We start from the raw sequence: 13623 nt of genomic DNA on the forward strand, positions 1-13623 counted from the left end.
TCGGACATCATAATAGTTCATCAAATCAAATAAACTTTCTTTATAGGTACAATACCATAGAATATTAGAATAAGGAATAATACTACGTATAGAACGCTGCTTCCCCCCCACCCCTCCAGCTTCGGTCTTACTTTAGTCTTCAATCGTTTGAGCGTCAGACGTCACAGATGCGCGCGTGTACTATAGCGTCAATGTGTAGTGTCTATGTGATACGAGGCGTTTTGCATGAAATCACAAAGACTTATACGACACATAACAGATACAGTTACTATTATGACTCAGCAAATAAGACCAATAATAAACACGACTATACTTTCATATTTGAGTTACGTGCACGATTTAATTCCAAATCAGAGTAGTCGCATGTAACCTAACCTAACCCATCGCATGATGAGCTAAGTACGCGCGTTTCGTCGAACTTTTGTAAGGTGGTAATCCGTATCGTCGTCTGTGAAAGGATTAGCAGCCCTAAAATTACAACGTTGTTACAATATACATTTATTTTATCATCCAAAAATATTTCTCCTCAAATTATTTATATACAAAATTTCTTACCGCGGGTTAAACCGCACGAGGAACCCAAACTGTCAGCCAAAGGGATGGACGGATACTTTGTTAGAAAAGATAAAACAACAAACTGCAGCTCTCAACCTTTCACCCTTTATTTATCTCTTCTTAAATTTGACGTGGGAATAAACAACTTTTAATGAAGGTGTATGAAATAAAAGGCTTTTCAAATGGACATGTTAATTACTTCTTGATGTTTTTTTGTTGGTTGGAAGATTAAGAGAGATTGCGAGAGCTGTATCGCCCCTTGGATGGCAACGCACGTGCAGAGAAAGCAAAGCGAGTTCTAATAATTACCTATACCTACTCGAAGGGGTAGGCAGAGGTGTATAGTATACAGGGTGTTAGTGACATCGTTTTTTTTTTATTATATTGAATGCTATTGTAATTTATTTAATAATTTTAAAAAGAAAGGTAAAAGGTGCGACATAGTGCGACATATATTATATTGTAACAACTCTTTTACCTATGTTGATGAATAAATGAATTTGAATTTGAATTCGTAACGAACACTTTGATTGGATGATTCAGGCTTTCAACGAGACATGATTCAGGTTGATTCTAAGTTGATATTAAGTGGAATTTTCCGTCGCAAAAGTATGGAACGGAAAACAATTAAAAAAAAACACTAAAATTTTCATGAATTTTCCGACGGGAAAATCCACTTGATATCAACTCAGAATCATAGTCTGAATCATCCCCCTCAGTATTTGTTAGGATGCCACTAACACCCTGTCTGTACCTACTTTGTCTCTAAACGTGCTACGTTAGGTTTACCATAAATTTATCACAATCCGTAATTCTAAAGTCTACTTTCACAGCATATACTTCATCAACAAGGCACATTCTTTGTTTTTTTAAGTCTCAGACCGAGCACTGACGAAAGGTTTTAAATTAAAACTCATTGTTTAATCAGGCTCCAGCAGTAATGTGGTTCTATCCTAATCCGATCAATGTGCATACATTATTCAATGCAGTATTCAGCGCCTTCTATTATACAGCTTAGTGGTAGCAAAAACAGAAGTACTGGAAATTTTCAGTTCACCGTTTTCCGTTTCTTGTCAGCTTTCCCACTGAGGCGGCATAAGACCGGAGAGCGGTAATGTCTGTGTAAATGTTTGCACACAAACTCTCGTTTTTTTTTGACGTGACTTATTGTAGATTTGCCGCAGATGGCATTAACTATTTGGACGCACAAATGGGGAGCGCTGAACTCTCACCCGGTACAACGTTTAAGACAACAGGCCTGATGGTGCCCAGTTGGGCGCGAATCTCGGGTTAGGGCGTCGTCTGAGAGGAAAATATTTGAAAGAATTAATCGACCCTAGTTGGTCGATAGCGATAAGACCTGATCGAGGGACCTTCGAAAATCGTCGACCATGTCGGCGGGGTCAGTATCGGGGGCACACAAACTCGAACATTACAAAATATTACCGGTTCAGAACGCCTCCAATGTCTTTGTGTATTTCCAGACTATCCTGTCCCGTACTATCCTGTGTAATATTGTAGTTGGAACCCACACAGCGTAGTAGCTATGTTATAACACCGTGTTCTGGAGTACGTACATTGTCTTCAGTCCTCTTAGTTTTCCTCCTGTTTCTTCTGACGTTCTGTCGATCAGCGCCGTCTATCTCTCGATTTCCCGATTAAAGTTGAAACTGATCATGGTATAAGAAAACCAGGTATGCTCAATTCTATGACAAACCGCCATTACTAGCCCTTTGATTACGTATGTGTTACCACTAAGTTACCATTAAATTAGTGTCTTCAACATTCCAAGGACATAAATTTATTATTAAAAATGATGTGAATTACTGACTAATGTATTTAATGACTATTACTTATCACAAATATAAAAATAATTAAAACTGTTAATACCTAACTCTTTTACTAAATGTTTAAAGTTTCCTTGCAAAGTTAAATATAAAAACAATTGTCATGGGTATTTTTTTTTACGAAATGACAACGCAGGGTCGGATGACGTCACCTGGGCTAACCTTGAAAACTTAGCTGTCACTTTTGAGCATGCTTGGTCTTCTTACTCGTATACCATGAAACTGACGACGTTAAAATACTGTGTTGCCATAACATGGCGCCCTGTCTGCTCTCTGTCATATCATTAAGCTTAAAAACCTTTCCGCCTTACCACGTATTGAAACACATTAATAATTATACTATTAAAAGCTCCTGCATTTTATAATAGCAGAACTATCTAAAAATGTTTCCAATAGACGTACCAGTTTCCTAATCAACCATAATAGTTCTGATAGATATTACTTTTTTTATGAGCTTTTAATGAGTTTCGAATAGCCGTAATTTTACGTTTGTCCTAATACTCGTAGCCCAGTTGGTAGAACGCTTGACTTTCATTGTAAGGTCGCAGGTTTGAATCCAGCAAGGGCCTAAACCAATGATTGTCGAATTTGTTTCCAATGTTTGGATCATAAATGATTATCACGTGCTCAGTGGTGAAAGAAAATATTGTGAGGAAACCCACATTTCCGAGAAATATATTTTCGGAGGTATGTTACCGAACTTGTATTGGGATCGTTTGCCTTGCACGGGTTGGAAGGTTAGACAGGCAGTCGCTTCCGTAAAAAAACGGACCTGTCAAGCAAATTCTGTGAAAAACGGGATAATGCTGATGTATTGTTAATTTGAAAGACAATTAATTGTGGACTAATGTTTGTATTGTTCCATATTATGTGTATTTGAATGTTAGATAACAAACCTAAAATGAAATGACTACTAGGAAGGTAGGTACTATGGAAAACTCGGTAAAGCGTGGGTACTTAGTTCATCTTGCGATGGATATACCTCTGTTTAGCCCAATCGGAAATATTGTCGTGAGCTTATGGTATGTTTATGACATTTGGAATTTCATTTATATTACCTGGTTGATGGTTGCGATGATTGCGAGTGTGGAGTATCACCACAAACTATGGCTCACCTTTTGTGCTGTCCTAAGTGCCCTAACACCTGCACTATCAGCAAAGGTCAGCAAAAATTTTGTTTCGATCGCCATCGACTCGCAAAGAAGAAGACTTTAATTGAGCTTTTTAATTTAGTTTTAGTAGTATAGTTTTAATTATTTGTAATCTTAATGCCTAAAGTAAGTTATTTTAAGTTATGTACTTAGATGTTAATATATACCTATAATATATATATATATATATATATATATTATAATATCAAAAGGTGTAAAATATTTTATTTAGAGGGATCAGATTTCTCACCTGTTAGGCATCCCAAATTGTAAATATAGAGGTATACGTCTCACTGCGGGGCATAGGTTTCCCCTGAAGCTGGAAGGGTATGAAACTTACCCTACCACGCTGCTCCAGCAGCGGCGGCCGCGCCTTCCGAAGAATGGAATAATTATCTTATAATTTCAAATAATCAGATGATTCAGCCTGCAATATTATAGCCAAACAGGACAATTTCAAAATGATTTTGACAATGTCCTCATTGAAAGAGAGAGCTACACCTCGTACGCTTCATACAAACAACCTCGTTTTAAACACAGACACCACATATTGACATTATCGTACACGCGCATCTGTGTGTGTGACGTCTGACAAAGTTTAAACTGTGTTGATTTAGGTTAACCTAGCTCAGACGCTGGTGGGGAGCGTAGAGTTGCCTTTCTATACGTAGTATTTTTCTATTCCTTATTCTATGCGAGACCTCTAGATCCTGAGCCCAACGCTCTAATTAGACAATGGACGCAGTTGTTTTTTTTGTACTTACCTACTACTTTGAGATACCTTGTGTTTTAGAAAAATAATGTTTGATTTTACAAGAACAGGTACTTTTGAACGTATTTAAGGTACTTACCAAATTGACGAACCTAAGTGATAAAATCCGGCCAAATACATGTCCAGAAATCCAGATACGATCAGTGTAGAGTTTCGTTTTGACAACGTCAGCGAGTGGAACCTGCATTTGACCATCTTTCTATGCGCCGCCTTCAAAATTTAAATTCTAACATGGTAGGGGTAAGTGTTCAACAAAATATATTTTCTTAATTTTTTATTAGACAGATTTTGAAGTCGGTTTGATTTTTTAATGCTAGCGCGTGATAATAATTTATGATCCAAACATGAATTCGATAACATCGTAAGTTTAATCTATATGTTTAAGTAAAAAGGATATTTCAAAAATCATTACAGTCATACTTGTATGGATTCATTAACATGTTCGTTATAAAGACTACGGGTGTGAACTCTATTTTGGGACCATGACTCGGCACTGACCTCTGCGAAGTTATATGACCTCGGCAGCTGGTAACTAAGAGAGAGTTCAATTAAGGGCGCAAGCGTTTTAGCTGTCTGAGGATAATAATTACATATTATACAGAATGTTGATGACACCGTAAGGAAAATTTTGAGGGATGATTCAGAGTTGATATCAAGTGAAATTTTCCATCGCAAAAGAGTAACTGAAAATAATTATAAAAAACATACAAAATTTTTCATGAATTTTCCGACAAGAAATTCCACTTGATATCAACTCAGATTCATGAGCTGAATCATCCCTTCAGTGTTCGGGACGGTGTCACTAACACCCTCCGTAAGGGTTATATTGTGCTTGTCTGCTCTCAAATATGCGAATAAACATAACAACAACGTAAGATCACTAAAATATCCCAATTGGGGTAGTCAGAGGTACATTAATCACAAAATGAACTAAGTAACCACGCGTCATGGAGCTTTCTGTTAGACCTACGAGGACCTTGATAAGGTCGAATGTCCTTTTGAAATCTAAACCCCATCGTTTAACTATTGTGTCTGGAACTCTTAGCCTTAGGAAGTCAAGCCAACTATGCTAGTGAAAACTTACGTTAATATGCGAATAAAGAAAATAAAACACTCAAACACCTTGTATTCCATTTAATGAAATACATAAATTCGGGTTGGCACAATAACAACGTATCAACAGTGAAAATATAGGTATAGAGAGAATTTATCAGTCATAGAAACAGCAGGGCTCTTAATTATACTTACAAAAAGATGCAAAGCGACCAAAAATATGAAAACAACGCAAAGGTTAAATACATTACATTTTATAGTACAAAACTTAAAAGTAAATAATTACAAAAAGCGAAACTTAAAACAGTTTTCAAATTCAGTCGCTGTGCACCTCGCATTTTACTGTTCTGTAGAACACAATGATTTTTTAACTACCTATTGTATTTAATATTGGTTTATCTTAAGATGTAGGGTAGATAGAGGGAAGTAATGGCAATGATCCAAAGCGATGTGGGTGACGTCTTCCGAACAGCTGACGTTTCTGTAAAGAAAAGCAACATAATTAGTATTAGTGCCAAGTTAATTCGAGTATGTTCTTAATGATATGATTTTTCAAAGAGCTTTTTCACCCGTTTGCGTCGATGCAAAAAAGAGGGTTATGTGTTTGACCGTAATGTATGGATGTATATATGTATGCGTGTATGCACGTCTGTTCTAACCTGACTTCTAAACCACTTGTCAGAATTTAACAAATGAGGTGTCATTAGAAGCGTCTTGATTGTCCGGTGGTTATAGGCTATGTCATGTCACGCTAAACTCAACGTGGCGCCTTTTTAGACGACAAAAACTGAGGTCAAAAAAATTGAAACATTCATACATACATAGCGGTCAATCAATCACAAAACCCTCCTTTTTAGTTACGCCGCAGTCGGATATAGACTAGAGCTGATATCCTTTTTTAGATATCAACTTAAAAACAATTATTTCCACTCATTTTAAATTATGTAGGTTACCCGGTTTATGTCTAAAAATAAACGATTTAATTTCTTCTTTCTAACTTTCTTTTATGAAACAATTAAATAGCTGTAAAACACTGCCTATTATGACTACTCCGAATTTGGATTGTCCAAGAAATTACCTCTGTGATTTTGTTTTTTGTTTACAAATTATTTGAAAGCGGTATTTAATTCAGAGGAATAACAAGCACTTAAACAATTCAAACAACATAATGATAGAAATCAAATCCCTTGATAAAGGCTTTTGAAGTTCCATAATGAATTGAGAGCAATTAACGGTATGAATCGAATCATACTAGAACAATTTTAAGAGTTTCTCACAGAAATAAACAAGTAATGGCTGTTTAATAAGATTTATTAAGAGAAATTGGTACAATTTGTAACTCAACACGATTCTGCGACGAGCAGAAATGCGTAATTTATTATGATAAAAGAGCTTGTTTAACTAACTGACACATCAATGTCGAACCAGTGAAGTTATTTTACTACATTCAGGAGGTTGCGAAGTTCCTTTCAAGCGATAGAATTTTGGTAATAAGACGAAACTTGATAAATAGACTCAACAAAAGAAAACAAGTCGATTAGACGCTGAATATCCTTCACGACCATGACGTCATAGCATTTAGTAGAAGTAGGTGTTATGACACAAATATCGCTCCCCCTGAAATTCTGTGAATTTTCCGTACCTCCCCATTTCGTCATCTCGAAATGCAATTTACTTATGAAAAGCTACGGTCTCTCCTGGATTACTTTCGAAGCAGGAAGTCGTTTATATTCGACAAAATTGGGTCTACTTACTAAAACGAAACGAATTTCACCCCATGAACTTCAATATTGAAAGGTAAAAAATACTTGGACCGACAATTTGTTCTTGTCCTAACCTCTTCCTGCACTATCCATCTGATATGAATATTTAGAAGATGGAAATGTAGTGCACAGTGGTAGAGCTTTCTGATTTTCTTATAGACTATCTTGGATTTGGCACTTACGTACCTACGCTTTCGGACACATATAGACGAAGAATCTTTTATAAATTCTCTGGAGTTTGGGTATTCAGTGCCGCACGTGGTGGAGTATATGCTATCCGAGGCAAAACAATATAAACATATCATGACCAAAACAACAGTTACGTCCAGTGTACCTTAGGAATTCCGCAAAATGTTATAATTCTCTTTTTTTTGTGTGTGGCATTCTTTTATAATAAACAATTTACATTATTTTCTATGAAATCCTTCAGAGATTAGAAAATTATTTTGAAATATAAAACCAAGTATTTGAAAATTGACGACGAAGATAAAGATGTAGGTAGTTGGTGAAGGGAAGCCTACTGTAATGGCATGTCGGGTAGTTTGTGTCGCTTGTTAGAAGACTTTCTTTTTTCCGTCTTTTGTTTTTGCGTTGATAGCATTCTATTGTCCAGCGAAAGCATTTCGTCTCAAAATTTCCGTTCTAGTAAAATATTTTTCTACACAAAATGCATTGAATTTCCTCCTGTGAAGTTCAAATATTGAAAACTGGAATGCTTGTGCCATACGAACACAATTTATTATTGTCCTGGCTACTTCCAGAAACATTTGGATGTAGGTATTCGTATACACTGACATTAATATTTAAAAGAAGACTTGTCCTGAGTAAGACTGAATGATAAATAGGTTGTAAATATTTCATCAAATAACTCTTATGAGCAGATAAGAACTGGGTCAACCAGCTGAACGAAAGGCTTATGTTCCAGTGGTTGAGCGTTGGGCTCCCGGTCCTGAGGTCCCAGGTTCGATTCCCGGTAAAAGCATATTACAAAAGACTTTGTGATCACTAGTTTGGTTATAACGTTGCAGGCTGATCACCCGATTGACCGAAAGTAATATGATCTGCGTTTCGAAGGGCACGTTAAGTAGACGTATGTAGTTGTTATATGTCAGGGCCATTGGCGGAACACTTAGTAACTTAAGCTAACAAGGGTTGAAGAAGTCAGTCATTGATCTCACAATCTACACCAGAGAAGAATACCAGCTGGATTAGAATACACAATTGTTATATAGATATAAGTAGCTATTGAAAATATATATTGAAGTATTACAATGAGGTCTTTAATTGGGTCCTATACTAACTAGCTAGATTCAAGATAAATTCTGATTGAAATTCTGATTACTAAAATTAAATAAAGACAGATCTAAAGGTGACAAAAATCGTTTTCTTTTTCTTATTTATGAATTTTAATAAAAATAAATATCAAGATAACCTGCCTGCCTGGTTGCCTGGCAGAAATTGCTCTTTAGCAATAAGGCCGCCTATTGTACTTATATTTTATTCGTATGTTTTATGTCCTTTATATATGTTGCTGTGCAATAAAGTATTATAGATAGATTGATAAGTCGGAAATTTTGTCACGTTTTTCTATGACGTCAAAGTGTGTTTTTCATAAAACATCCATAGTAATTTCGTGTTTTGACGTTGAGTAAAAAGTAACTGATTTGACAAGTTGGAAACTAGCCTAAAAGTTGGCAAGTAACCTATTGAACGAGAACCTGTCACACGAATCTTCCAAATAAATGCGGCTAAACGTAAATTACAAAGTATAATGCCGAAGATTTTAATCTACGATAAAACATAGTCCTGCTTACATAAACTCCACTGCTGGACACAGGCCTCCCCTCAATCAACCGGAGGGGGTATGGAGCATACTCCACGCTGCTCCAATGCGGGTTGGTGGAGGTGTTTGGCTAATACCCGGGACCAACGCCTTAACGTGCCCTCCGAAGCACGGAATCATCTTACTTTATCGGACAATCAGGTGATTCAAGCCTGAAAAGTCCTTACCAAACAAAGGACAGTCTCACAAAGTGATTTCGAAAATGTCCCCATCGGGAATCGAACCCGGACCGCCAGATCGTGAGCCTAACGCTGTAACCACTAGACCACGGAGGCGGTCACGTCCTGCTTATGGTTATAAAACTTGTTCAGTGAAAAATTACATAACTTTTTCAAAGGTTCAGTGAAGTTTACAAAATGGAAATCTTTCTTATAGTAGAAAGTAGACGAAAGCTCTAATTGATTGACGTAAGTGATGAAAAACTTTTACCAACAATCAAGTAGAAGGTGGAACAGTAAAAGAAACTTAAAGTCAGTTCATTATTGTGGGCTGTTATGGTTGAAACACTTAAAAATCAATACCAAATCAGCAACGGTTTTATATTGTACAGCATAGCGTCACGATTGTATATCTGTAGAGTGTAGTAAATAGGTTGGTAGGTTCTTACTAATTTTCTTTTGGATTATTGTGTAAACATAGCAAATTCAAAAAATATGGTTACGACTTCGCATCACTTTGTAAAATGTGCTGTAAGCGAACAATTTGGTTATTCATTAATCGCATTGCGGTTGATTCCGGTAGTAGAGTTAGAGTTCTATAAGTATTCCAATTTAGTTAGAATACAGTGTCCGTTTGGCCATTGTCGTGCCTAACGCAGCTGCAACGTGTAAATGTATGCAACAGATTGAAGCAATCTAAATGCAGTAGATTCTCATGCTATTTTCCGTTTTAGTATGTTTTACAAGGGAATGATCTTCATTTTCATATTGATCGTTGTAAAGTTACATCGCATTACAAGTTTTATCATCGTAATATCCTGTTTGTTGAACATTGTTGAAAGCATCCTGTTTAATTATTATTTGATATTAAAAGGATTTCGCTATCATTATGCCTCAACGCGTAGTCAAACAAGGGTTGGTCCTTTTCGGTTAGTTGTTTGCGTCCTAGCTTATTTTCTTAATGATTAGTGTATATTTCGTAGTCCAAAACCGTGACGTTTCCATTTCAGGAAAAGTTTGTCGCCACGATTATCGTGATTAGCCAGTTATAGCAATCCTGCCAATCATTCAACGCAAATCGTTTAAAGATTTGTCCAAGAATTGCCCGAACCGTGAGGGGCCTGGTATTTTCATGAAATCTTGCCCTTTTCTTTCCCAAGAGTTATATCAGTTCCGCTGTAACGAATACTCGAGTTTATGAGTACAAATTAGAATGTTCCTAACAGCGGAAATGATTGATTTCTTTAAGTGGTACACAGGAAATGCTAATTGGAGGGCATTGTTCCAGAATATTCACTGTCTGGAATCATTCTTGGCAAAATAACACTTAAAACTTGGAAGACATTCTTCCCGAAACACTGTCAGACAAATTATTTTCACAACCGTTACTAGGAGACACGCGTAGCTAAGCTACGGATCTCTCCAGTATTTACTTCCGCATACATTATTAAAAGGGTCACAAATTCGCCGCCAAAACCAAGTGCCCGTCTAACATCCAAATTAACTTGCGAAAGTTGATAATTCAATTCAGGCAAAGTTCTTAGTTAACGACTTTTAGTCGACCGACGAGAGCAGAAATACGAGTAAGTACCCTGGTACCTATGTGCCGTCCTTAAACCCTAAAGAACATTCATTTTCAACAAAATGCTTACATAAAAAACTGTGTTCCTTAGGGATTTTAAGTAAATGAATATAAAAAGTTTTCGAGTATATTCGTTCCAATTTTCAGTTCTAATTAGTAGTTATTTTAAGCATTGAGAAGTTTTATTTTGAAACTAGTCATTTTATAACGGGTATCTTCTGTGTTGTTTTTTAACTCTGTAGCACAGAATAAAGAGTAATACTGCGTATCAGAACGGTAACTCTCTGACCCCTTCCCCCACTCATTCTTATCAGGCACTGAGCTAGTTACCTTGCCCCCTCTGGGTCTTACTTTAGTCTTTATGCCGTAAGTCGCTGAGGTGTAAAGGGGAGGAGGGCGTGGAATGTCTAAAAGACATTTTTATGCAGTGTGCGGGGCGTACCCAATTATAATCTTTTTGGAGAAATTCAGATCTCATCAGTGATATCCCATTCAGTATATTTTAGGTTTTTGTCAAATAAATTCCATTGTGTCAGACAAAAAGACCCGTACAATACAAAAGGTCACTCCGTTTCAACAAAATAAAAGTCGTAGGACATATCCATTCCCGTTCCACTCGGAATTGTAATATTAACCTTTTGGTATACAAAACACTTGGGGTTTCTAAGACAAATAGTCCTCGTGGGAATACAAACACATATGTAGCAAGGTACAATAATTACGTTCCATACATGGTTTAGGATTAAAGGAATTACTTTTCTAAGATCGCCAGCTCAGATGAGTCGCAAATCTGAAATAGGATGTTTAAAAAAAGTCATTCTACGAGGTAGGAAGCTAGGAAGTTGTGTGCTCCTCTGCCGCGTGCGCGTGCGTGTGTTCTAATTGTTTTATATGTGAAACACACCCAAGATACTCCAAAAATCTCATTCTTACCGTGTGTCGTACAACGTAAAAGCAAGCGAGACAGACAGTCATGTCGACGAATTATTCTGTGTTATGATTATTGTAACACAAACTACCTCCTCTATAAACATTTCAGGTATATTACAAAGGTGGACCCATATTGAAATTATGATGATGACCATTCATTGAAGCGATCGAATATTCTTATCATCGTAAATACTCTTTTATGACACTCATAATACAGTTCAATCTTCCTAATAGCCCATTACCGTTCTAGCCTTCGCTGCCCGTAATTAGATTACGAAATAGGTATTTTACACGAATATTGCTTGTATATTATTTTTCTATACTATTTGTTGTTTTGTTAGTAGTGTACTTATGCTACTACTAACGTGTACAGTCATGAGCAATATCATGTATCTACTTTAGAACCCTGTCGCACTATCATATTTGACATTTCATGAGGCTAAGGGTTTAATTTGTCAAAAAAGTTAATGTGACATGGTTTTTTAGCGGCGAGGGTGTGCTGCCGCCAAAGGATGTTTCGGGGTACCGAACAGAGCATAGTCCCCCCCTAGCCACAAGTTGGTAGGGTGACTAGGGATCGACGATCCAACGGTGTTATGTTGAAAGTTGTATATATGCGTCTTGCTGTGAAAACTTCGATATCGCGTTTCACGACTGCTTGAAAACTGCATTATTGAATGTGGCGCCATCTTTTGCATGTGAGCCGAACTAGGTGGCCAACTGGTGTATACATAACATAACATAATATAACAAATACTTTATTGCACAAACAGGAAAAAACAAAATACAAAACAAAAGAGAAATAGAATTAGTACAATAGGCAGCCTTACATATTAGTACTCGTGACCGTACCTGTAAGGATTACTCTCCGCCCCGAACTGTATGAGGTGCCGATCTCACACCCTCAGGGTCTTTTTTTGGTCTTAAATGCGATAAGCCGCTAAGGAGTAAGGGTGACCACGCGGACTTTCCGTCTCGTTTGTACTTACGCATTAGGCAGCACACCGTACGAATGAGATTTTTACAAGGAATGTCGGGGGTGTAAGGTAAGCCTTTATTCAGCGCTAATCGCCATCGACCCACCAGGGCCGATTAATTCTTTCAAATTGAATCCTCTCAAACGATGCCAGGGCATCGTGATCGAGATCGGGTCAGGACCCGAGGCATAGAAAAAGGAATAATACTACGTATAGAACAGCAACTCTGCGCTCCCCACCAGCGTCTGAACTAGGTTTACTTAATTAATTGCCTTGGAAGGTCAGACAGGCAGTCGCTTCTGTAAAAGACCGGACCTGTCAAATATTCAAATTAGGTAAGCGGATCTTGTAAAAACGGCATAACGCTTTCTCTAATGAATTGGTAAAGGATGAGCATACCGAAATTTTTTTGAATATTTTAACCTTTGGATGTTTTTGTGGATAAAACTTTTAATGAGTGAAAATATAAAGTGAGTACCTCCACCTTTTCCTTGCCTACATCTGACATTATTGAGCGACAACCCTGAGCAAAATGAAAAAAGGGGAACCATTATTCGCAGAAAACTTTTTGTAAAGGAATTCCTGAGCCTAATTGAGTATTTGGATACTACCTAACAAATGGACTGTGAAAGAGTCAAGCTCGAATTAAGATTAAAACGATTAGGTATTTATATTAATTGATTTTTTTTAATTAGATTATGAAGGTTGTTTGTTTCACACACATCTTAGGGATTTCGTCAAACATTAGGCATCACGTTGGTTTTAGAAATTGGTATCTAACATAATAAGTTTTTAAAGTCCAAATTTTAATATTGATATTAATAAAACTAATTAATATTGAAGTAACATAGAAGTTAATATAATGTACTTGTTTAAGTATATATTTTTGTGTGTGTTAAATAAATATCAATATTTAAAAGAACTTTTAAAAGAAAACAGACGGACAAACGGATAACAAAGTGATCCTATATGGGTTCCGTTTTATCTTTTGC

The 13623-nt window shown here is 36.7% G+C and overlaps 1 protein-coding gene across 1 annotated transcript in view; it reads right to left on the bottom strand.

Moving 5' to 3' along the window:
- Positions 1-5492: 5492 nt before the first annotated feature.
- The window catches only part of LOC126368077 (junctional adhesion molecule 2A-like), a 100449-nt gene continuing 92318 nt past the window's right edge, over positions 5493-13623 (bottom strand). Inside the window, exon 7 of the mRNA XM_050011960.1 lies at positions 5493-5859. Coding sequence (XP_049867917.1) covers positions 5774-5859 — 86 coding nt within the window. The 3' untranslated portion in view covers positions 5493-5773. The remainder of the gene's footprint in view (positions 5860-13623) is intronic.

The sequence above is a fragment of the Pectinophora gossypiella genome, chromosome 7, assembly GCF_024362695.1.
Source record: "Pectinophora gossypiella chromosome 7, ilPecGoss1.1, whole genome shotgun sequence".
Lineage (NCBI taxonomy): Eukaryota > Metazoa > Arthropoda > Insecta > Lepidoptera > Gelechiidae > Pectinophora > Pectinophora gossypiella.